General features: G+C 35.4%; 1 protein-coding gene across 28 annotated transcripts in view; it reads left to right on the top strand.

Moving 5' to 3' along the window:
* The window catches only part of LOC119532323 (ABI family member 3 binding protein), a 277,976-nt gene that overhangs the window by 156,711 nt on the left and 96,438 nt on the right, over positions 1-24,827 (top strand). For 20 of the 28 annotated variants that reach the window (XM_037834649.1, XM_037834785.1, XM_037834778.1 and 17 more), the window contains 15 exons: positions 8,230-8,304; positions 9,479-9,553; positions 10,109-10,183; positions 11,051-11,125; positions 12,054-12,125; positions 13,002-13,076; positions 16,076-16,150; positions 17,118-17,159; positions 18,883-18,963; positions 19,449-19,496; positions 20,599-20,661; positions 20,781-20,855; positions 21,459-21,506; positions 22,992-23,051; positions 23,830-23,919. In XM_037834649.1, coding sequence (XP_037690577.1) covers positions 8,230-8,304; positions 9,479-9,553; positions 10,109-10,183; positions 11,051-11,125; positions 12,054-12,125; positions 13,002-13,076; positions 16,076-16,150; positions 17,118-17,159; positions 18,883-18,963; positions 19,449-19,496; positions 20,599-20,661; positions 20,781-20,855; positions 21,459-21,506; positions 22,992-23,051; positions 23,830-23,919 — 1,029 coding nt within the window. The remainder of the gene's footprint in view (positions 1-8,229; positions 8,305-9,478; positions 9,554-10,108; positions 10,184-11,050; positions 11,126-12,053; positions 12,126-13,001; positions 13,077-16,075; positions 16,151-17,117; positions 17,160-18,882; positions 18,964-19,448; positions 19,497-20,598; positions 20,662-20,780; positions 20,856-21,458; positions 21,507-22,991; positions 23,052-23,829; positions 23,920-24,827) is intronic. The other 8 variants (XM_037834806.1, XM_037834805.1, XM_037834657.1 and 5 more) reach the window with 6 other exon arrangements.

Raw genomic sequence — 24,827 nt, 5'->3', positions numbered from 1 at the left:
AGTCAATTGTGCACATCTACTATAGTGTCCCATAGTTTCCTTAAGTGGGACAAGCACGGAAGTTGACCATGGTTGTCAACCAATCCAGAGAAGCCTCAAATGGGGCTTAACTGAGCCTTGGTTCTCCTTGCCACGGATCCTAAGAGTCTAGTGTAATTAGCTATGTGGGTGCAAAATACCTTCAAACAATTCAGGTCACCTGAATCTAAAATCCAGGTTCTGGGTAGAAATTTCACATTGAGCCTCTAACTCCACTGGCCATCACACAGGCACAGATCACAACTAGTCTGGGGGCAAATGTGATGGTTTATCTGCTGCATGATGGCAGGCCTAACCACATCTCCCACATCCCTCAAGAGTACCACATCTACCAAACTGAGCACTTCTGGGACATGATGGGCTAGATGAACTCTTAAGTCTTTTCCATCTCTTAGCTTTGAGTTATAGCATATGGGAAATGGTGTCCCCCCAGGTTTCAAGCAGTGTCTAGTTTTTGGTTTCTGTGATTATTTAAGCACAAACTGACCAAAACTTCAAGGGAACCATTTGTGAAATTCTAATGTCTAAGATGAATTTTATGTAAGTCTGAGTTGAACCTAGCTGGGGTGGGAAAGAGGTAATAAATTGTGAAGTAAAAATTGTAGAATTACCAAGAGACAAAAATTATGAGATGGATGATCCTAGTAAAGGAGAAGTTCCTTCTGCCTTTAATTGCAGAAAAGGAATTTTCTGGTCTTGCCTTGGTGAATGAAGTATAAATAGTGGGCAATGCAGCAGGAAACAGCCTCATTGTTCAGCCACGTCAGTGCTACCAAGACAATATTATTCAGACAGAGAATTTCCAACTCCCAACCCTCTCTGAACCACAAAACAGGGCTTACCATGGAGTGTACACTTCAGTAGGTGATGATTGCAGATGTTAGGATTAGCTCCAGAACTTCTCAATCTGTCCTTACATTTAGTTTTTATATCTCTGCTACTTAATGTAATCCTTGGACCAGCAGCATAGGCATCACCTGGAAACTTAAAAAGGCAGAACCTCTGGTTCCACTCCAAACCTATGAAATCAGTATCTGTGGTCTAATGAGGTCCACAGGTGACTTGTATGAACATTAAAATTTGAGAAGTCCTACCTTATTACTTTAGTCTGTAATGTTCAGTGGTTCAGGTAAGAATCATCTGGTGTGGCCATTTACAGGACAGTGGATCTCAAATCGATGTGATTGTTTTCTCCAAGTAGATGATTAACTGTCTCTTGTTTCTGCTAATAAGCAATGCTTTCATCTATGCTCTTATATAAGTGTTCTGTGGCATTTTTCCAACTTAAATTTTCATTAATATTGAACAACATATATGCATTATTTGTGCATTAAAGAGTTGCTATATTCATGCCACCCCTTCATTCATTTCAGCTTTTCTTGATTATTTTGATTGATTTTGGGTGAATTTATACATGTGCTGAGGTTCTCTCCATTTCCTATTTAGGTTCAATGTATGTAATTATTTATTTTCTTTCCCAATTACTCATCTAGATACCTAATGCAATTGTTTTGAGAATTAAGAAGAGATATAAGTAGAGATAGGGCTTGACTGATGGTCAACAAAGCCATTGGTCTTAATCTTAGTTGCCATATCCTTTGAAGAAACAATAAATTAATTGTAGCTGGTATTGATATGGCATCATTATTGCAAGATGAACACATTTTGTATTCTCTGTTGGGAAGTGATGTATCTGTACTATGTCTATTCATTCCTGTAAAAGATCACCAGGAACACCCTATAAATGAACAAGTTTGGCTTTAATTACACACACAATGGGGAATTGTAGGCTGCCTCAGTAAAAGAATTAGAAAGTACTTATTGAAGGATTTGTTCTTGTATTAGGTGATTTGGGAGAGGGCTCAAAGAAATAAAGCTTTCCTATGAGTTGGATGCTGTCAAAAAGTGGGAGTAATTCTATGATCAAATACCTTACTAATTCTTTTCAATCTCATATTAGCCAGGACATGGGGACATTGGTAATTTTGAGGTTTGAACAATGTTCATGGTTTTGTCTGTATGCCGGATGATTACAGAGTGGTCTTGTTTTGTCTTGTTTGATCATGGTCATGACGTGGTCTTGTCTGATGTCATGTTCTTTGAAATTGTTTTAGTTCAAAGGAGAACACCGCAGCCTAGCTGTGGGTGCCAGGCTAGCTCCTGGGTGTGAAGGGCTGCTTTTCTCTTTATCAACTGTTTAATATAATTTATCATTACATTGTCCAAAATTCATTCTGATTTAACACTTACTGAATTTGCTTTCTACATTTACTTTATATTTTTTATCAAAAAATCAGAATGTATGCTTTCAAAAAAATTTCTGGATATGAAAGACTATATGGACATTCTAATTTTCATGATGAATATTGAAATCCCTGGGCTGTTTCCGTAGTTTACAGCAACAGTTGGACAGGATATTTGGAACTGGAATATTCCAGGAAATCTTAGATGTATAGTCATCAAACATATTTCCCCCACTTTCAGACTATTTGCCTTACTCTTTCATTAGTGCTACATTTTGTGATCTCCTTATTTGGAATTGCATTTTGTACTAAACCTTCTATAAAGTATGTTTAAGAAGGAGTGATTGATTTTGATCCTTTGGCAAATCTAATTTTCCTTAAAGTATATGAAATAAATCATAATAATATGCTTTATAATTATGTACAGAATGTAAAATTATTTATAAATTCTGTATTAAATGAAAGTTGGTCCACATTCAGGAAAAAGTCTTTCTGATGATGCAATTCAATTGCTCTCGGGTTCTATTGGAAAGTGGCCAGTTGACTATGATTTCAGTGTTATTATGGAATGAGTTTTAGAAATATCTCAGTACTTTCCATCCCGAGATGAATTGCATGTTTGCATGCATGTGCACGTACTGGTTGGACCATTTCTCCACTGGGTGGTATAATTTTGTATTTGAATAGCAATTTTCTTCCAAGAGATTCAAAGGGCTGTGTATATGCCATCCCATTACTCCTTCCAACATCCCTGGAAACTAGACAAGCGTTATTTTCTTTTTTCTTACGGAGGTACATGAATGACTTGTCTCTGAATGAGCAGAGGGGCAAACACTATATGCTAATTTATTTCTGTCCTGATCTCTCCAATAAACTACTCCAAGTTAAAAGTGAAACAATGCCTTATGGTTTGCTTTGAAATTTTGAGACCAGCTTCATAACAGAGAGAATTAAATGTTCTTACTGGGGATGAATGCCTTCCAAATGTATAAGAAGCTTCAGTCTTAAACACTGACCAGTTTGTGAAGTTTCTTCTCACTGTGAATGTGATGGCTACTCTGTAAACTGCAGGGTGAGACAGAGCTAATAACCAGCTCAAATATTGACCAACTATGGGCTTCAGGCAAATTACTTAACCCCTTAGCAGCTCAATATCCCCATCTATAAAATGGAAATAAGATGGGTTATTATGTTTTAAAATGTGTAAACAACTTAATACAATACATAGTATATAATAGGTGTCCCCATCATTCTTTTCTCAATATAATGGAGTCTTGTACTGAATGCATCCCCTTCCCACCACACTGCCCATCCCAAACATCTCTGAATTATTGCAGATGCTCGATATTAATGATCATAATGATAATAAATTATTAAGTTAATCAAAAGAAAGAAAGGCAAAGATTCTAAGCTCATATGTATATAACATACCAAAAGATTCTTGGGCCGCCATTTCATTTGTATAAAAATTAAGGAAAATGGAAAGGACATGTGCAGTATTGTTCAAAGATCCTGCAATCCCATGAAAATGGTCTGATGTCCTATTTATTTATATCATGCTGTCACTCTCTGTTCAGTTACAGTGGCTGGTGGAATCACTCTATAAACTAGGATCTGAAGCCCTGCCTAGGCTTGGTAACTAAAATAATGTCACAAGTCAACTTCATGAGTTTACCTTGGGCACTGGAGTTGGGAGAGGCAGCATAAATGCTATGTATTTATCACCCTACAGATGGGGCATGTGCACAATTACCAAAAATTTACAAAGTTTGTGGGGCAGAGGGATGGAAACCAGCTTTTCATCCTGGTTTGATTGTGCCATCAGTGTTAAGCCTCCTTAATTTACTTGGCCATTCCCTTGAAAGGTAAACAGTTAGTGCAAGGGGATATTTAAAGGCCAAATCAAATAAATAGTTGCAAACCAAGGATGATTCAGTGTGTTCATTTTTTTTTTGCCTTAGAAAACTCTGTCCTGTTTTTCTATTCCCAATATGTCCAGACAAACTAAATTTTCCCTCCAAATTACTGTAACCTATTGCTAACATTTCTCATTCCGGTATATTATTATTTCCCTTTAAGTTTCAACAATGAACAATTATGTTCAGCCACTTTCCTGGACAGAGTCAGACCAAGAATGGTTGGACTCATTCTTTTCATTAGAATACCCTTTGGGAGATTTCTTAGAAGTTCATCACTAATTATTTTCAGTGTTAAATTCTTTTAGTCCTTTGTAGAACTTTAGTATTTTGCAAAATATGCTTAAGGTCTACAGATTGTTGAAAGATTATAAAAATGAATTGGTCGTTGTCCACAAAGAGTAGTATACCAGTTACAAAGCTTTGACCACAGGTGGTTTGCTCAGGCAGGTGAACAGAGGTAATGTAAATATTTGTACTTTACTGCTTGCCCTGGGACATGTTGACTAGTACAGATCTGGGCCACCCAACTAGACTGAGACCTAGAAAGGAGAAAAAGTAGGAATGAGTGGTGGTGTTGATGCTTTGAGCGTAGGAAAATAGAATTCAATTGTAGCAGATGGTTTACAGATTTTTTGTGACCTCTTAAAGATTTAGAGCTCAGCCTTTGGTTTTGCTTCATGAGCATTTTCTTGCAGGCAATATTTTCACAGATTTGAAGACCAACTAGTAAGGTATTTTATTTTTCCATGGACAGAAGAAAGCATTATTTATTTATTTAAATGTTACTGAGAACTCTGTGTGTGGTGTTTATAAGTGTTTTTCACTACTAGCTCCTTATTGATATTCCTGCGGTATTTTCTTCATTGTTACTTCATATGTTTTCAGGATTCCATTTCAATGACAGGGTACAGTCGCAGAAGCATGTGGCATATTCATTTTTTCTCCAAACTAAACCACAAAGATGTTTATGCTTACTAAGAGCCTAAACTACCCTACCCAGTTGTGGAACTCACTGTTGTTTGTTCAGTATAATTAACACCTCATAGATTAGTTCTATTGACTATCCACCACGTGCTGGTCTCAGGGTTAATAAACCTTGAGGTATGTGCTGAGCATAACAGACACAAATCTCTGCCCTATGAGATCTTTTTGTCTAAGAGCTTATATTTAAAAAGAAAAGACTTTCAAATAGTTACTAATATTCAGGGTATTTGAATAAAATATGGTTAATTTGTGATAATTTGAAATGCCATGTCTTTATCTTGTCATATGATTCCAAAGCAATATCAGGACACTTTTATTGTGGAACTTGCAACTAATCAGTAAAAAAAGAAAGAAAAGAAAAAGAAAATGTACAACCAATGAAACATATTTAACAATGTGATTTTGAAAGTTATAGAGCAAATTGTATTGCAGTTTATTGCATATTTTTAATATTTTTCCCTGAAAAATCCAGAAATTAAATTTAGTTATCATAACTATAAGTCATTGCTGCTTTTTTTGAAAGCAACTAATATTGCTTTGTACTTCCCATTTTACTTATCACATTAGATTTCTCCAACTTTTGGTGCTGTGAATGTTCTGTGAATGCAAGATCAGAATTACCACTTAATGTCAAATAGCTGGAGAGTTTCATCCACTAAAGTAAACACAGGTGCTAGAGTATGTTTGTTTCTAAACAATAATGTATGGTAGCATGTAGACTATGTTAAAAAAAAAAAAGAAGTGTTTGCCCTGCTTAACTGTTTATCAATTTTATAGCAGAAATAGCTTTGTAAAACCAGGGAGCCTAACTGGAATTTCATACATTTTACTTTGGCATAGAATTGCATACAAGAGTTTTGTAAAGAAAATCAAGAGCTATTGATTTTTTAGATTTTTAGAGAACTTTTGAGTGAATTCTATTTTGGCAGCTATGCTTCAGAGTCAAAATATCTCATTTAACCCACAAATGAAATGAGGTGATGGTGTCCTTCTCAAAGCTGTCCAAACACTAAAATTTTGAGGGGATAGTGCTTGCATGTTTTTAAAAATTTTTTTTCTTTGCTCAACTTTTAGAAATTCCAGAAATAGAAATATCAAGGACCAAGTCTGCTGGCAAATGTGTTATTTTAATCTTAAGTCTCTTTGAGAAAATGTTTGAAAGTAAGAGGTCCTGGACAATTGAGAATTTCCAGACATGAGCCACAATTACTAGAAAATGATGGATAGAGGGAGTGCATTCTGGGAATAACTTGAGGGAAGATGACAGTCTGGCTTGGAATGTGCAGAATAGAAAAGAATTTTAAATATGGAAAATAAGTAGAGAATGCCTAAATAAATATAATCTCAGAACAGAAAATACAGAATTAAAGGAAGTTGGTCAAATTTCATTGGATGGAAGGGAAACTTGGGGGTTAGGATAACATAAAGACAGTAATGACAGTTTTCAAAAGCTATAAAATAAATAAAAGCTATTCATAATTTCTTATCTAGTATGAAAGGTTTAAATACAAGTTGGTAAAGTTATCCTAATCTATGTAGTAGTAGATATGTCAGACTTTTCTAGGTCCATGATTTGAAATTGGCTTAAAGTAAGCTTAAGATCAGAAATTTGCCAGCCTTTTTGTCATTTAAAGAATGAGTCCTTCTTCTCTGGCCCTTTAAAATTGTAGGTAGGCTAAAGAAATCTTTATGTTACAAGTCTTTTAAAGCATCTATTCTCAGGATATTTGAATATTTTCTAGTGTTTACAATATTCCTTCTATTTTTTTGAAGATTTTACAAAGCCATTGATTCACCTTCACAAATTAAAATGTACCTCCTGACAATTCAGCATGTGTTACAATATAAACTTTCCTCCCTGCAGAAGAGAATATGTCACATGGTCTGTTAGTATCTTTATTAGAGCTTCAGTTAGCAACGGTTCAAACTATTTAAGTTGTCATTGCATTATAAGTAACCCCAATGAGTAAAACTTCTGTGAACTTCCTTCTTCTTATTTTATTTCCATATAGCCATTTCGAATGGGCAAGGATAGTAGCATCTACCTCAGAACAATTAATGTTTTCTCTACTTTCTCATATCCACAAAGTGAACACTCCTTTCTGCAGAGAAAAGGACATTTTTATGTTGATCCTCTTTTTACCTGCAGGTTCAACTGTTCTGTGAACATGAAAATTATCCATGTATCAAAATCACTTACCCTTTATTTTAAAGTTCGTTCTTTATTTCATAAGAAATAAAAAATTCATGTTTAAAGACACCTAGATTATACAGAGCTCATGGCTCCAGGGAGGAACATCAAAGGAAAGTTGCCTCTAGATGTAATGGTAGGAGGTATGGTATGAAAATAGAGTCCTGGTTTTAGCTCTGCCATTTTTGGCCCTGCTGATGGAGTGGAAGATACACTAAAATTTGGCAATCCCAATGTTTGACTGCTGGCAGAGAGCTTCTCTGTAAACCTCAACATCACTATGGAGAAAGTGGAGATAACAGTCTATTGTCTATAAAATAGGGATAACGTCTGCCTCACCTCTTTCTTGGGGATGTTCAGAGGATTAAATAAGCTGATGTATGTGAGAGTGCTGTCCAAAGAGAAGGCATCATGATGGTAACTTTCACTAAGCAGAAAGAATCCTTTGTAGACTTTGTGCAAATGGCCTCAGTGTTACTACAGTCTCCTTTCATTTAGAAATTTCTTTCCAAACTGCCCTCTGACTTCATTTATGTTTATACTCTTTGAAGCTCTTTGATTTAGAGCTGGCATCACTTCATTATAAATATATAGCACTATGTTCACATTGTCCCAGAGGCCAGTGTCAGGCTCACTTTATAAAAGCCTTTAGTTCAAGGCAAGAAGGGCCAAAGGCAAGTCTTGGTGATTGTTTACACATCAGTGGCAAGGCTGGTAGCCTACAGCCAAAACCTGCTAGCACCTACCCCAAGCTGGCTTTCTTCAGCCAGCATTAAAATATGCCATGAAAGCTTTCAAAATTAATGTCTTTTCTTTTTGTTTTACCCTTTTTTTTTTTTTTTTTTAATCTTAGCAACTTACGATATGCCATCTGTTTTCTCAAGCCCTACAACATCAGATGAGCCTGAAATAGCAGAGCCCCACACAGGTACACCTGGCGTCTCAATTCTGTCTTTGGATCCCAAGTGTTTTGGCAATTCTGAGTCTCATTGTCTCTTTGCAGAGAGCAAAAGTGCACTCTCTAGAGCTCTGCAGAGGAGGAATAGCTACCTATGCCAGTGAGATGAATTCTCCTACTCACTCCTCCCAATGAACAATTATTTCTTTACACACATTAGTGAATAAACTCTGTCACATGTGGGAGATGCAGATAGATTTGGTTGCCACTGAGGCAAAGAAGCATAATGATCTATTACTCTATTGTCGAGGATCATCATTTCACAAAGACTTTGTAGTCTTGGGGGGTGGTGGTTTGCTCTGGAGCATTGGTTCTCCAATGGGGGTGATTTTGCCCCTCTTCCCAGCAGGGGACATCTGACGATGTCTAAAGACAGTTTTGATTGTCAGGACTGGATAAGATCCTACTGATATCCAGTGGGTAGAGGCCAGGGTGCTTCCAAACATCTTACAATGCCCAGAACAGCCCCCCACAACAAAGAATTATCTGGCCAAAAAATGTCAATAGTGCCATGGTTGATAAACCCTGCTCTACAATAGTCATATCATTCATTTGTCCATAGATGTTCAGTTGGGTCTAAGTGGCATTCACTTACTGATCCAACGATAGTGAATCCAGCTACTGATTCACTTACTGATCCAACCCAGTCCAACAGTTCCTTTCAGCAAGTGCTTATTAAGCACCTACTAAACTAGGTACTGTGGGATATTTAGCATGAATAAGACTGTGTCTGTCAGGTGTAAATATATATAATTTTTTTCCTATGGATAGCTTTATCTTAGCATTATTTGTCATGATAAATAAAAGCAAATGATTTTAAGCAGCAGTATAAAACAAAAGAAATATAATTCTTATAGTGAATTCTATTAGCAATTATTAAACATAAGGAAAGAAATCAGTTGAAAACAAGTTGAATATATGAAACACTGTTTTGTCATAGTTTCTAATATCTGAAGTATGCATGTTTCTAAAACATGAGCCCATCTTCAACTCCTAATGAATCACTAGCTTAAAAATGTTGGTCAGCAATGTCTCAAGTGTTCTTGATATTTTCCCCCATCTGAGGCATAATTTATTACTCATGAATTTGTATTTTATTCCTGGGGCCTTCTGCTTTTATGAATGTTAACATTTATTCCAACAGCAACAAGTGATTCTATTCTGGATTCTGTCCCACCTAAAACTTCTAGAACTCTTGAACGGCCAAGGGCAACACCGGGTAATGTTTTGAACAGGAAAATTGCACTTTGTTTTGCATTAAAAGAAAATCCATGTGAATGCCTTTTGCACAAATGACCATTTCATTCCATCACATCTAATCATTTATCTTTTTCTGATTGCTTCATATATGTTTTTTCCTATAGTGCAGGCATCTTTTTATGTTCCATTTTGGTTCTCTTTCTCTTTCTTTCTCTTTTTGGGGAGAGGGTATAATAGATGTTATTTTTCCCATTGTTAAAGAAGTGAAAAGCCTTGAAAACTGCATGGACATCTTCATCATGTGCATCATCCCAACCCTTGTGTTTGTGGCTTGTATTACTTCACATCCGTGCATTGAGTCTGCCTGGAGACAGCTACTGACAATTACCATTCTGATGTTTTCTCCCCTTTTAATCATCATTTCATTCACCAGCTTTCGAAACTACATGCATTTTCCATCCTTAATCATATACTTGAAGCATGTGCCATGTACCATCAAAAAGCATGCTAAAATTCTTAAAATATCTCATTTTAACCGGGACTATTTTGTGGGATGGGATGTTTATATTTTCAGCTCCAAGTGAAACGCCATTTGTTCCTCCAAAACTGGAAATCTTTACCAGTCCTGAAATGCAACCAACACCACCTGGTAACTAAAGACATTTGTTTAGTTGAGTGATTTGAAAGAACAGATAAAGTGTCAAAAAAGCATTAGTCATTTGACCTTTAAAGAATATTTTCATTATTCCCTACCATGAAATTCTTCAAAGGGGTGTCATACTTAGCCTTATGATAATCCTCAAAGAGTTTCCATAATTCTAATGTCTATATGTTTCAAAGAATTATTTCCTTCTTTTACTCCTTCCAGCTTTCCCAAGTAGAAAATAACTGCAGAACTGTAGATGAGAATTATTTTTACATATATTCTTTTCTATTCAGCATATTTAGATAATTCTTGGTCAGAGTATTTCCCCCAAAGTAGAATAATTATAAAGAGACCAAGTAGGCGTTGCAATCCTGCATACCAGGAAGAAAGATGGGTAAAAGGGAGGTAACAAAATCTATATTTTATTATAAAAAATTATGGGAGTAAGAAAGTTCATTAACTTATGGTGAGGATATTAATGAGCTACGAAATTAAAGAAGTTTTTCTGAACTTTCCATTCTCAAAATCCCAAATATTTTATTTGTACTTCTTCCCTGCTACTCAATAAATTATCCTTTGAATTCTTAGTTGTACCAAGTGTTCTAAAATGCCTTAAGGATGCTCACTTTCCAGTGTATTTAATTGAACAACTTACCTTCAGTCCTCATGTAGAAATTTAGCTTATTTTGGCCCAATCATATTCATTTATTGAGCACTTAGTGTATATAAAGCACAGTGCTGGGCATTCTAAGAATACAACAAAACATAAAGCAGTTCTTGCATTCAAGAAGTTTACAAGTTTGCAGTTACAACCTGATTGACCCCTGAGAAATAGCATTTATCAAAACTCTGTTAAATGTTTTCTTTCAGTTCCACAGCAAACTACATCTATTCCTTCTACACCTAAACGACGCTTCAAGCCCAAATCACCAAAACCCAAACCTGGTAAATAAATATCTCTTTAGCCTTTCAAGGATATTTAAATCCAAGTAAAAAGCATCTATCTCCCTATCATAAAAATAAGTGGTATGGCTCTATAGGTTAAAGTTTCATTACAAAATTTGAAATTAACTAAAGGTGAATAATTAATAATACAAATTAACAAAAATCTGAAATGCCTTATAATATTGAAAATTATGCAAGTGATATTCTTGCATGTGAATTTTGGCATAATGCTAGAAACGTTATTCTTTCACAGCATTAGAGAGTAAGCTATACAGTGTAACTCATTGTCTTGGTATGCATTTATTTTTAAGTATTTGTTTGGCTAATCATTCTGGTTTTTTGGTGCCTACTATGTTTTCAGTTTTGCACCAAGCACTAAGCAATGGCTAAGATGGTGAAGACATGGCTCCTGCTTTCAAATTGCTTATAATAATATTGAGAAGATAAGACACAGTAAACAATGAGAGCAACATAAGTGTATATGACCTACTCGTAAGACTATAATGCTTGTGTAGAAGTTCAGAGAAAGAAAGTGATAGTTGAGGATGCAGGCAGACCTCAAAAACATAGGATTTGAACAAAGGAAAAGAAGAAGGGAACAACATATGTTATGGCACAGAATTTGGGTGGTAGAGGCAGCTTATCAATGCAGATGTGATATTTTTCATTGTCAAATAGTATTCTCAGATGCATGCTCAACAAAAAGGGTTTTGCTTACTCCATTGTCATATAAGTTAAATTTTATATGACCTATAAAATTATGACTGAGTTTAAAAATTCTTTCCCAAAACTTTTACTCATTGAATACTTTGTAAATATTGATCATTACATATTGCAGGATTTTAAAGGGATCATTCTGTTCCTTTTTGGAGGATAGCTTTTCATTGTCTCTAGGATATTTTAACATTTTTCTCCTTTCCATCACCAGCAAGAACCAGAAGTCCTGGAACAACTGCATCTAAAATTTCTAAAAGCTCTGAACCTACGTGGACAACACTGGGTAATAATGATATGTCCTTAGTAGATGTGTTACTTCATTTTACCATGGAAAATTCAGTTCCGCAGCTTTTATGTAATATCTCAAATAAATATTATAAATGGCTCATTTGAACACTACTGAATATCTCGTTAAGTGCACGAACTCCATGGCTATCATGGTTGTGAATAGCTTGCCCTATAGTCAGGAGATAGGAACTCGGCTTTTAGACCTTATCTTGTGTCTTAGAAAGCTGTTGAACTGGCACTGCTTCCTCATCTTCTAGCCAATTGTATTTGAAGTCTGGTCTTGTATATAGTTCTCTATTATTTGAATAAGTCCCTCAAGTTTAACTTTACACTTCTTTTGGAAAAGAATGACTTTTTAATTATGGCAATACTAGAATTTCTTTATGCTTCAGATCATAATATTATACCTATCAGTGGATATTAATTTTAAAACATGTTTTTTCTGGTGCTTAAGGGCTTTGATGTTGCTGGGAAATAGTAATTAATTGTGCAAATTAAGTATTTTTAAAATCGTGGATTAAAATTAGTCTTTATTTTGTGTATTCTGAATAATTAGTTGCAATGTTTTATCTGTATTTATTTTCTGTGAAGGTTAAATATTCTCTTGAAATGATTTTTCAAACCAGATGAAAACTTATCACTGTTCCACTAACTGCTGCTTTATAAGTAGAGCATAAAATATTTAATGGCATATTTAATGGAATATCTCTTAATGGAGTATTTCCAAATCCTCCAAGATAAGGGGTCCATTCCACTTAACATATAGTTTATTTTTTGATTATCCTTTTATACTTTTAAGACAAAAGCACTGAAAGTCACTGAAATGACTAAATGTTGATTTGTTGATTATTTTGTTTCTTTATTTTTCCAGCTCCCAGTAAAACCCAGTTTATTTCTTTGAAGCCTAAAATCTCTCTCAGTCCAGAAGTGACACACACCAAACCTGGTAATTACCCTTAACTTTTTAATCTAATATTCCAAAACTAGCGTTGAAAAATTATTTTGTAAGGCCCTGCAGAGCAAGGACTCTGATTTGTATTTTGGTACTTGATGCATTTTTCCATGGAAAGTACAAAAATGTCATGAAATGATCTCATCATACCCAACCCCTCCGGTATTATCAGTGTTTTCTGAGCTGTGATGGATCATTATATTCATGACCATCACAAAAAAAATCATAGAAATGGTAATGATGTGAATGATTGAGGACTCCCTTGTTTGGGACTACAGAATAGTTTCCAGTGTCAAAGTTGACTGGAATTCTGGTCATGCTATACATTAGCATTTCAGCTGGAAAGGGGGAAGGTATTTTCATCCCCTAAGAACTCTACTTGCTGTGGGGCTTCTCAGTTTTCAAGGGGCTAGACCAGAAAAGGTTGTATTTTCCTGATGCTCCAGAAATTTTCTAAATTGATGCAGTTTCTAAACTTTGATTTCTATTTCTCAGGACAAGTTAATGGTGTTTTGCTAAGAAAAAGAAGGCTCTTTTGCAGAGGCTCTTATTCTCTTTATATAATTTTAAACAGACATATTAGTAAATCTTCATGTTTTCTATGTATTATGCATTGTCTTAAATGTTTGGATATGGGGAATTTTGCTACTACTACGTTATCATTGTTATCTGTATTTCAAATCTTTAGCTCTGAAAAAAATGTATTTATCACTATAACACTTTATGGATTTTGAACTTGCATTTCTGTTAATGGCATGTTTACAAAGTGGGAGTACTAAAGCAAGAGATTTCCTACTTCATTGGGGATGATTAGATTTTGCAATTAAATGGGTAAGGAAGAAAAATTTAACTGCTGAAAAGAATTCTCATGGCTCCTTCTGAAGAGGCAGTGAGTTTTCCAGGTATAAGTGTCAGACTGAAGGAAATTAGGCATTAGGCAAAGAGTATAGTTGATGCTGGGATTATGAGTAAAGTCCCCAAATCAGAGAAATGGAATGAAAAACCTCCTTTTGAACAAGTTATTCAGGGAAGGCAACATAGCTAACAAAACTGAAGAGTCCTAGAAGTTTAAATCAAACTCTGACAGTAGCCATATGAGAGAAATGTTTCATGTACATTTATTTTAAAAATCATGCTTAGAGGGCTTTAGAATAACTTAATAACTATTATTATAATGCTGTGTTTTGAAGAGAAAGCTATTACCAAGCAGACCAAGAAATATTTATATGTGGTTAGGTCACCAAATTTAAATAAATATTCCTCCAAAACAATTATTTCTGTTACTACAAGATAAAATTTGAAGACATCAGAACTTCACCAAAAACTTTGCTTAGGGTTTATACTTAAGAATCAACTTTATTAATTTCATTAGTTTCTTAAAAAATATTTCAGAGAGGAAATTTCATCATTATTAAAATAAGGGTAGGAGGGCAAGTTCTTAGCATTCTAAGGTGTTTGAGCAAAGAAACTTCTTAATTTGACATTTCTTTTTAAAATGTGAAAAATTATTTGGAAGCTAATGAGTTTCCTTTGATTTCTATCTTCTAATCACCCAGGAATGTTCACATTTTTCCCCATAATAGCAAATATAGCCACTTCTGAATCTACATCTAAAGCTATACCAACACCTGTCGGCCCTGAGTGGCCTGAGGCAACTCAGGGTAAAAGACTGAATTTCTGTAAGCTTAAAAAAAAAAAATGTTATTTTTTGGGGCAGGCCGTCTTCATAGCTCTGCTGAAGATTTCCATTTCCAGCCAAGGGTCAGAAGAGCAAATAAACCATCAGAAGCTTTTGGATTTGAATAATTCACTGTTTTTCCTAGCCCTCTCCTCACACACTCCTATTTCTCCATCTCACTTTCCATGTGGGCTGCTTCTGCTTTGGTTTTCCTTTGTGGTTAAACTAATGAGTAAAAAATCCACATTGGTTAGGGTTTATTTTATAAGGAGAATCCAGTGTGTTACTCAAAAACCACAGCCACCTACCATGCCCCAACTTGTCTACCTCATCCAATAAGAATTATTTATTTTATGGCTTAGGCTTTATTAAGTTGTAATAAGGTAATGGTTTATTTGGTTGTAATGGTTGTAATGACATTTGGTTCTATAAGCTTTCAAAGAACTGAAAAAAGGGAGGGACCCCCAATTACAGGTCTATATTTTACAGTTATCTTAAATGGTGGGTAGAACTGTGAATGGTACTCTATACTAGCCACAAATGCATGAGTAAATTGTACTTTTTTTTTTTTGCTTTGTGCCGAGGTGAGTGACTTAGCATGTCATTCAGCCTTTATAGTAACATTTTTATACCTTTATCCCTAACACTTTAAGATTGTCAGAGGAAATCTTGTCAGAGGATGTATATATTTTTAGTACTATCACTGACTACTGTTTTTAGATGAGGCTGAACTTAAAGCTTAATGGAAGGGTTCCATCCCTATTTGTTCTCAGTCTCAGTTGCAGATTTTTCTTTATAAATATAAAATGCAGCATATTTCAATCTTTGGGAAGACTAAATAATGCTATATGTGGCAACTCTTTTTTACCTTTTCACACTTTCAGAAGGCAACTGTGTAAAATACAACCCTGAAGTATCAAAAGAACATTTTGTTTTTTGCTATTTTCAGGTGTGGATGCCTTCTTATTAGTTACTATATTTGCATGTATTGGTATTTATTTTCCCTTTTTTGTATAGAACTAGAAACAGAATTTTTGACTTACTATATGCGCTTCAGTCTGATGAATCACTATTGCTTGTCATTCATCTATTACAATCTATTTCTGGACAAGTTTTTGAGAAACGAGAATTCTATCATTTTTTTTTTCTCAATCACTACCTTTTAGCTCCTCTTTCACACTGAATTTTTACTCTTCTTTATTCTTACACAAATTTTTTTTTGCCACAGACATGCTAGTGCATGATGCTGCCTCTAAGTAGGAAGAGGTGAAATTAATCTATATGTATTGTTTTGTTGTTGTGTTTTCTTTTTCAGTTGCTAAAGAGTCACTATTTGTTCCCCTACAACCTACCACATCCCCCAGTCCAGAAATGTCAGAGATAACTCCTGGTAAATGTAATATCAGAAATGTATAAGTAACAAAATGATTTAAGTCCTGTTAAGATGGTCAGAAATTTCTTTCTGTAAGGAAAAAATAGTCAAAGAATCTTCTCTCTCTTTTTTTTTCTTTTTGAAAAATAGAGATATTTTCTTTACTTTCTTCTCCTCTAAAGAAAATAATTATTTTCTTCTATAGAATAAGAAGAAACATATTGGATGTTCATATTTTTTTAAAAGCCCAAAGGATATTGTAAGCATATTACATTTAGCAAGGCATGTAATTTACTTACTGCTGGTTTGAAAGAACATTGGAGTGTTTGTTACCTATCAGAATATTTAAATAATATTTATATTTGGTTTTGTCAGTATTTCGTGGAATCCAAGATTGCTTTTTGACTCCTGTTGATTTACTAATGAAAAGGACTAAATTTCATATGTAAATGGAATTGTTCACTGGCTAGTAAATATGGTGAACACCATGTGAACTCTTGTGGCCTCTTTTGGACCATAAGTTCAGTTCCTGTCTTTTGTGGTAGAACAGGCTGCAGACCATTAAAAGCAAACGAAGCACAGAAACTATAATAGATCTGATGGGTCTGCTGTCTCCTCCTGCTTCCTTGGATAAACCAGACCGTCTTGCACAAAATCAGAATGGTGGGGGACAGGACACTCACAACAATCTCAGAGAGGCTGCTCTGAACTCCCTTTAATTTCCTTAGTCACTAGGAGGCAATCTTCAGAATGTTGGCTAGTGGGGGAATACTTAAAAGTCAACAACAAAATTTAGAATTCTCCACACTTACTTTTTTTTATGATTTGTGGAGAGGATGTGGAGTGATTGAGCTTTGCTGTCATAAGCAGGTAGGACGTGATTGTTCTCCAATGAGAGTACACTAGTTATGGGAAAGGAAATTTAATTTCTATCTTAGATGGTGCTCTTCAGCATTGCCTTTGATATTACTTGCTTTTATTGCAGCCCTGGAACCTCAAACGCTGCCCTCATCACAGTCAACCATAGGTAATGAAGCTTCCTTTAGTGAGTGAAGATGAATTCTTTCTTCAACAACCTCTGTGTTCAATTTTGTCCTTAGTTATCACTTATGTTCCGAATATTTCTCAATTGCCCTTCAGATCTTTTTTCCAGCTTTCTTTCTTCCCCTGAAGTTGTGTTCTTCAACTGTGCTTGACTTAGCAGAGGCTCTGATATGGCCACCAAAGCCATGCTCCCTTCAAATGTGACTTTGATTTGACACATTCTTTATTGTCCTTCCTTTTATTCAAAGAATAGGTGCTGAACTTGTTCTAACCTAGTTATTCCAGTGGAGGACCATGGCTTCCCTAACATATATTCACTTTTGAAGATGTTCTCCCTACTTTCAAAACTGTAACATTTGCAGATTTTCTTAAAAAACACTATGGTTTTCCCATCTCATATAACTCGACGTGTCACTAGGAAATACATTCAAAGAGAGAAAAAGGAAAGCCAACCCTAATTTTTATTGCCTCTTTTCTTCAAGAGTGCAAAAAATGTGTTCTGTGTGGTGCCATCCTAGCCAATTACCCATCTTTTCCTTTGGAACATGAACTTCTGGTAACTTTATTCCATTCCATCTTCCAGATGAGAATCGTGCCTTTTTTTCCATTTCTGTTTTCCAAACTTAACTAACTGGCTACATTTTTGTTCATTTTTATCTGAAAACATAGGGATCTATTTAAATAGGCATTTCTTATGTGGATTAAAGTTGCACCATTTATATTTATAGAACTTACTAATTCAAAATTAAGCATTTTCTCTATTTAAGTAGAGTTCACAAATTTTTCCTTGGGTTTTTATTTCTCCTTGATGATTTTTCATACAGTCTTGGGACCTGCAACCTTGGTAGCCAAACCTTCAACAACAACATTAAGTAATACAGTTATTGAGTGGATGACCCCTGTTTCTTCTTTTCCTGACTGTTGGTATCTCAGAAAAAAAGTCATTAAGAGGATAAATAGTAGACCAAATCCCACGCACAATCAGAATTCTTCCCACTATCTCCCTGTCAGGCTATCATCCAGCCTCTACTTGGAGTCTTCTCAAGATAATCCATTCACTGCCTTGAATTTGAGGGCAGAAGTTCTTTTCAGAAGTTCCTCAATTACCAAGCTATATTTCAAAGGAGATCTTTTATTGCTAACCTCACATTAATGGGTTAAGATGTTAACGTATACTTTTTTCACATTCTCTGTTCTCGCTTGCAGGGAAAATTTTTAAATCCTATCATTTTATAAACTATATTTCATAAAAAAAAGTTACTGCCCCTGAAATTATTTCACTTAATTCAAAGCCTTTTTGCACATGTTGCTGGGTTCTGGGTTTTTTTTCAAATTTTAAGTGACAAACTTTCCCCTTGCAAATAAAATTCATCCCTAATGGCTTCTTAAAAGCAGTCTTTCTCGTGCATCTTCAAAAATTTCTGTGACTGTCTTCTCTAAGCTGTACAAGGTTTTGAGAATTTTCCATCTCAAACTGGAAGAACAGAAGGATGTCTTAAACAATGATTTTTTACAAATCTTTGACAAAAAAAATTTCATTTGATTAAATGAAAATCAATTTTCCATTTGATTAAAAAGTTGCAAACAAAAGAATATATGTGTTCACAATTAATAATAGGGCTTTGAATGTGCTTATAAGATACATGTGGTATTGTCAGTTTGCAAAGCCACCACTCATATAACAATTAGCTATTTTCTTTCTTCAGCTCCAAAGAAGACCAAACGACCAGGTCGTCGTCCTCGCCCTAAAACCACACCTAGTCCAGAAGGGCCCAAGTCCAGCCCTGGTAAATGTCCTGTTCAGGGATCCAGTTAAGATAGAAAGCATTATATGGTAGCTTCTGATTTAGTAGGCTGTAGGAACCAGTTTATTTCATTTACATGTTTGAGCATCTGCATTTATTTTCTATATTCATATTTTTATTTGTAGTTATTAAATGCGCACAATAGTAACCTGGCCCACTAAAATAGATTATCAGAGTAAGGCACCCTGAAATCCTACGTATTATACATATTCATGGCAGATGAGTTCTAGAACAACTAGAGAGAGGGGAAGGGGTAACTGGGAAGAAAAGAAAACGGCAAATAACATTCAGTAAGAGGAAACTCTATGAAAACTGGCCTGGGGGACCTCCCAAAGTGACTCTGCATTAGATAATTAAGGAAACAGGTAAAGCATCCCAACTCTTTAAGAGTAATGTTTCCTCCTTCAAGATGCTGCTCTTTGTTATAATTAGTATTTTTTGTTTGTTTGTTTGTTTGTCACTTATAGCTCTGGAACCTGCTACAGTAAAACCGGAGCTCTTGGTGCCCACAATCGGTAATCCATTCTACCTCCTCCAATTGCTTCATGAGTTGTCACTTTTGCTTTTCCTACCCTTTGCCTCAGGCCTGACTGCAGTTCTGCCACCCCATCACAATTTCATTCCATGCTGCCCCTCCCGCTTGTTCCCTGGGTCTGGAGAGCTGAAGATAGGAGAGCTCTTCTAGAAGAATCCTACTGTGCTCATTTAGGGAAGGTCTGTGGTCTTGAACACAACTTCCTGGTTCTCCGCTGATCGTCTGTCCTCCCATCACACGTGTCCTTGTGTTAAGAAAACCATCTACTCTTTCTCAGACAGCAACTTCTGTGCTTGCCCTGGACTGAACAAATGGCATGCTTTTATTCCAGGGCCACGATTATCATTCCACTGCTTTGTTCATCCCACGTATAAGACTTTCTCTCTTTCAAAAAGCTGCATGAAGTAATAGGCTCTTCAGCTTTTCTGTGTCTTTGAAGAATGTTTTTGAATATATTTTGGTAACTAGAAGCCCAAACACTGTTCTTGGTCTGAGGTCCAATGCAAAGCTAGTTATGATCTTTTTACTTAGAAACATTAAAAGTCTCAAGCTGGTTGTATTGTTTTTAATATTAATACTATTCAGTTACAATTATTTAATTATAATATCTCAGCATTCACAATAAATCTGCCATGGCTTTACTTCAGAAAATTTCCAAAAATAGTAGCCATGTCACATTATTTCTCATGTGTATTTTTGAGCATTTATGGATAAATTTTCCATCTCTCTTACTAAACAAGTTTGAAATTTCTACCTTACTGTTTTTCTTCTGAAGAAAACCTATAAAGCAAAGAAATAGAGCTTTTACACTTATCCCTTTTGAAATTATTTATGTAGAAAAAAAGTTTTATGGTGTTTCTCATACCTGTTAAAGTAACCTGAAGATTTTTCCTTTAGAGAAAAACTGATGATACAAGTGATACAGTTAAAATGGACACCTTCCCCACCCCTTCCTTACCCCAGGAATTAATTTTGTTATAGACTCATTGAATTTATACAACCTTTGCTCAAGCGTGTGTATCCTTCATTTTGAAGATCGCAGCCCTGACTGTTGTGCTCATCTTAACACCTTTTCTCCTTAGCGTCAAAACCATCTAAAAGACCTAAAACCACACGTAGACCAGATGCGCCTCAAATCCAGCCTGGTAACCACTACTTTCAATGCCTTGATGTATAAATAGGAAAGCCATATGTAAGTAACTTTAATCTTCACATTCACAGCTCTGTTATGGCACTAATTATAGTACCTACACTTTTTCTTCAGATTCAAAACCACCAAAGCAATTACTTCCTAAACCCCAAACCACAGCAAAACCAGCTATGCCACCAACTAAATCCGGTAAACACAATTTCTAGTGCTTTAGCTTAAGAAGCTCTTTTCTTTGGAAAGGTTGCTGAACATGTTTATATTCTTTCCTATCATATAAAATAGACAAACCCAAATGCTATGATTTTATTCATTATCTTCTGTTGATATTTTAAGTGATAGATGAACAAATCAATATGTGAGAAATAAGTAAATTTCATATCTGTTTGCCTGACAGATTCCATTTTCTTAAAGCATTTTTAGGCCTTGTTTTCCAGATTTGGATTTGTAATGACTCAAAACCTGATTTCTTGTATTTGGAACATTTTAAATAGTAATTATTAACTGTGTGATTTCCTACCAATATGAAGACCTTTGTGTGACAGTTCGTTCTGAAAATTCAGCTGTTTGCAATTGAAATGTTCTTCTATGATTCCAATTAGTATAAAATTCTAATTTTCTAAGAGAGCATCTCCCAATAAATAAGCCTATCAAGAAGGCAATTTATATAATCTTAGAGTTAACCTTGTTCTGAATCCTCTGAATTAAGCATCAATGAGTACCTGAAGTTTAGACATCCTTTCTTTCATTACGTATCTGTTGTGTGTGTTTTTTTTTTTTTTTTTTATGATGCAGTCTTTGAACCTGTTACATTTGAGACTGAGATCCCCTCGATAACCGTAGGTAATGATGCCTTCATCTTTCTTGGTTGATTTTTCTCTGAGCTTGCCCCTCTCCTGTCTCTTGTCATTATCTGTATTCTCCTATAAGCACAATTCATTCATCATTTCTTTCATTCATTCCAAAGTTGTTTACTATTTTCAATTGGGGCCACTCTAACATCCCCTTAGACCTTCTTATATCTGCTGCTTAACCTCTAATATCCAGATGTTTCTCTTTCTTTGATCACCTTCACAGACATTACGATATTTTGCAGCACTTGATGCTTTTGAGTCACAGGCTCTTTCTCCATCCTTCCAACAGGAAATTTTTGAGATCTCTGTTTTTGTGTGTGTATAATTTATGGCTATGAGAAGGGAGCAATGAGGAAGACTGTTAGAGCTTGTCTTCCTTGGGTTTAAGGAGCTTGAGTCAGTATGTAATTCTCTTACAAAAGTCCTTCCTTCCTTGATTGCATTCTTTTCACATGCAACTGCAGAGGCTGAGTTCCAAATAAAATAAGGTTTCCCTTTTTTAGTTTGAAAGCAATCAGCTATGAATATTATTTTCATCCCTGTTGTCCTGGTGTTGGCTTCCTCCAACTCTTCTGTATGCCATGTTTTCTATCAAATCTGATTTTCTCTGTTGTGGTTTAAACCAAATTTGTATTGTGATGTCTTGTACAGTTAGGGAAATCAATCTCCATATAAATGCTTAAGATTTTTTAGTGATGAGATAACGTTTAATGTTATGTTTAATCATTTGGGTTTAATGAAAAAAAATGGAGACCCTAATTTAAAAGCACAGTTATAATTCTTAATTTAATATCTATGAATAATTCAGTCATTTAACAGTAATATAGAATTATAGAATTCCTGTTTATCCAGACCAAAAGTTGAAATACTACCTTTCAGACATTTGTTTTGAACACCTCTGTCCCTTAGTTGAATGATTATCTCCTAATTTTCAGTTTGACATAAATCAGGAAAAATTGTAAGAAGCAATATCACATTCACTATGAAAAAAAGCCACAAGTTTATCTTTTCCAAAACTGTCTCAGAACTCTGGATAAATAGACAGATTTAGAACATTTATTTAATCCTCCATACCGCTGTTATACCTCAAAACAAATAATAAAAAAGCCTTTCAAATATTAATAGAAGCCTTTATAATAATTTTCAGAATAATTAAAAATTACATATCAGACAAATAAAATAATTTTTTGGAGCTGAGTTTCCAATGTGGTTATTATCAGATAATTAAATATGGAGAAAAAACCTTTCATTGGCCTCATCAGGATGCAAAGCAAAATGCAAAGAGTGTGACTGTTTTGTGAGAAAAATGAATACCAGAGTATGGCCAGATATTCAGAGAACACGCATTTATTTTCCCAGAATTCAGAAATGCTTTTTAAAAATTACAGGGCTAAGAATTTGACTTTCAAGATAACTTTCTTACTTTTCCTATATTTTTTATATCTCCATTGTTAATTGTATTGCTTTTGGTCAGTTCCTGCCACAGACTTTGAACCTGTGACCCTGAGAACTGAGGCTCCAGGAACAACATTAGGTAATGACCTTTTATGTCTTAAGCAAGTGCTTTTTCTGCTCATTGTCCAATCTATTCCATCAACATTTGGCCAAAGGTTTTTTTCTTTCTCACTTCATCTTCAATTATATCTTCATCTTGAATGTATTGAAGATGCGTAAAACAAGCCTGTGTACAGCCAGTGCAGGGCATCCATCTCCCACACAATCCAGCTTTATTAATATTTTCCAGCAGCCTGTGATTCTTCTCAGTTAAAGCTGAATTTTGAATATATTTGGGAGCATCTCCTCCATAAACATCAATTATAGTTCTCTGGGCAACTTGCTTTCTATTGTTCTAAAATCTGTTGGGAATTTGCATGGTCTACTGATGTTTTAGGAAACAAATTGTTTTTATTCTAATAATGTTTAATGGAACATATGCCTAAACTAAGTAATTCCCACATATAAACTCCCCCAAGCGGATGAGCCTGGGCCCCTCTCGAATGCCATGTGGACATGCTGTACTTCTGTCTTCCCTTGGGTCAGGGCCCTCATTGAAAATCTAGTATCAACAACTAACAATAAAGTTTTTTTTATTTTAAAAATGATGTGATATATTCAAAAGAACTGCCAATAGACCCCCCCCCAAAAAAAACAGTCTGATATTGATGATCAGAAGAAAATTCCAAGCTAAAGAGACAAATTTCTAAAGACTGAGAAAATCTAGCACAGCTTCAGAAAACCTAGAGCCATGTGTAATCATCCTTTCTTTAGTTTCTGGAACCATAAGATGACAATAACCAGTTTTCTCTCATCAGCTCCAAAAACATCACAGAGAACACGAACACGTCGCCCGCGTCCCAAACCTAAAACCACGCCAAGCCCCAAGGCACCTCAGACTGAACTAGGTAAATATGTCGCTCCTGGTCTCCCTGGGACACCATTAGATGTGATACTGGGGTGGCAGTTTAACCTCTCACCTAATAACCCCTTTGCCTGTTACGGATGAAGGCCCAAGTCAAGGAAAAGAGCTGGTACTAACTCAGTGTTGTGGTGGATACCTGTGTGGCTGCTGACTTCTTCATGCTGCTAGCATGAGGACCTCCTTGCTACCTGTGTATGTCATTTACTTTTCTGACCATTCAATTCAATGCAATTATCTAGTTAAGTATCTAGCTAGCATACTTGCTTCAATTGGTCACATATTTGTGTGTCACATTAGCATCTGCAAAGAATATTTTAGAAGTAATAGGGTGACAGCTTGGTTGAAGAAGGAAGCCGTTTTTGTGTGAAACTCTTCATAAATAGATATAAAGGAACGGGGGCAAAAACAACGTATCTGTTAGGTGTTACTATTAGGCACATAGTTAATTCTTAGAGAAGTAAAATATCTGTGAGCTGATAAGCATGCTGTGGACCTTGAAATTACTGTATTTTGTAGATTTGTCAGAGGGCTGGGCAGAAGTAGCATAAACAGAAGCAGGAAGGTGTCATATGTGTGGATGAAGTGGAAAGATCGGAATTAGAAGTGCAACTTGATTACAAAAAAAGGCAGTGTTCATTTAGATGGTGCTCAAAAATTTTGATCAGTGATGCTAATTTTGGATGGGCCCATGATGAGGACTTTGAATGCCTGACCTCAGGGATTGGATTTGAGCCAGTTGATTAAGCCTTCTCTCCTAACCTCCCAGGGTCAGGTTCTTTCTGTCCTGAGAACAGAGACATGCACTAACAAGTTCCAAGGAATGAATTATACCCTCTTTATCTTGCTTTCTTTATGTCTTTGTTTGCACAGAAGATTTGGTCTCTTTCCAAA

Source organism: Choloepus didactylus, chromosome 1 (genome assembly GCF_015220235.1).
Source record: "Choloepus didactylus isolate mChoDid1 chromosome 1, mChoDid1.pri, whole genome shotgun sequence".
NCBI lineage: Eukaryota > Metazoa > Chordata > Mammalia > Pilosa > Megalonychidae > Choloepus > Choloepus didactylus.
The sequence above is the reverse complement of the archived record's forward strand: the minus strand, read 5'-3'. Positions and strand labels throughout refer to the sequence as shown.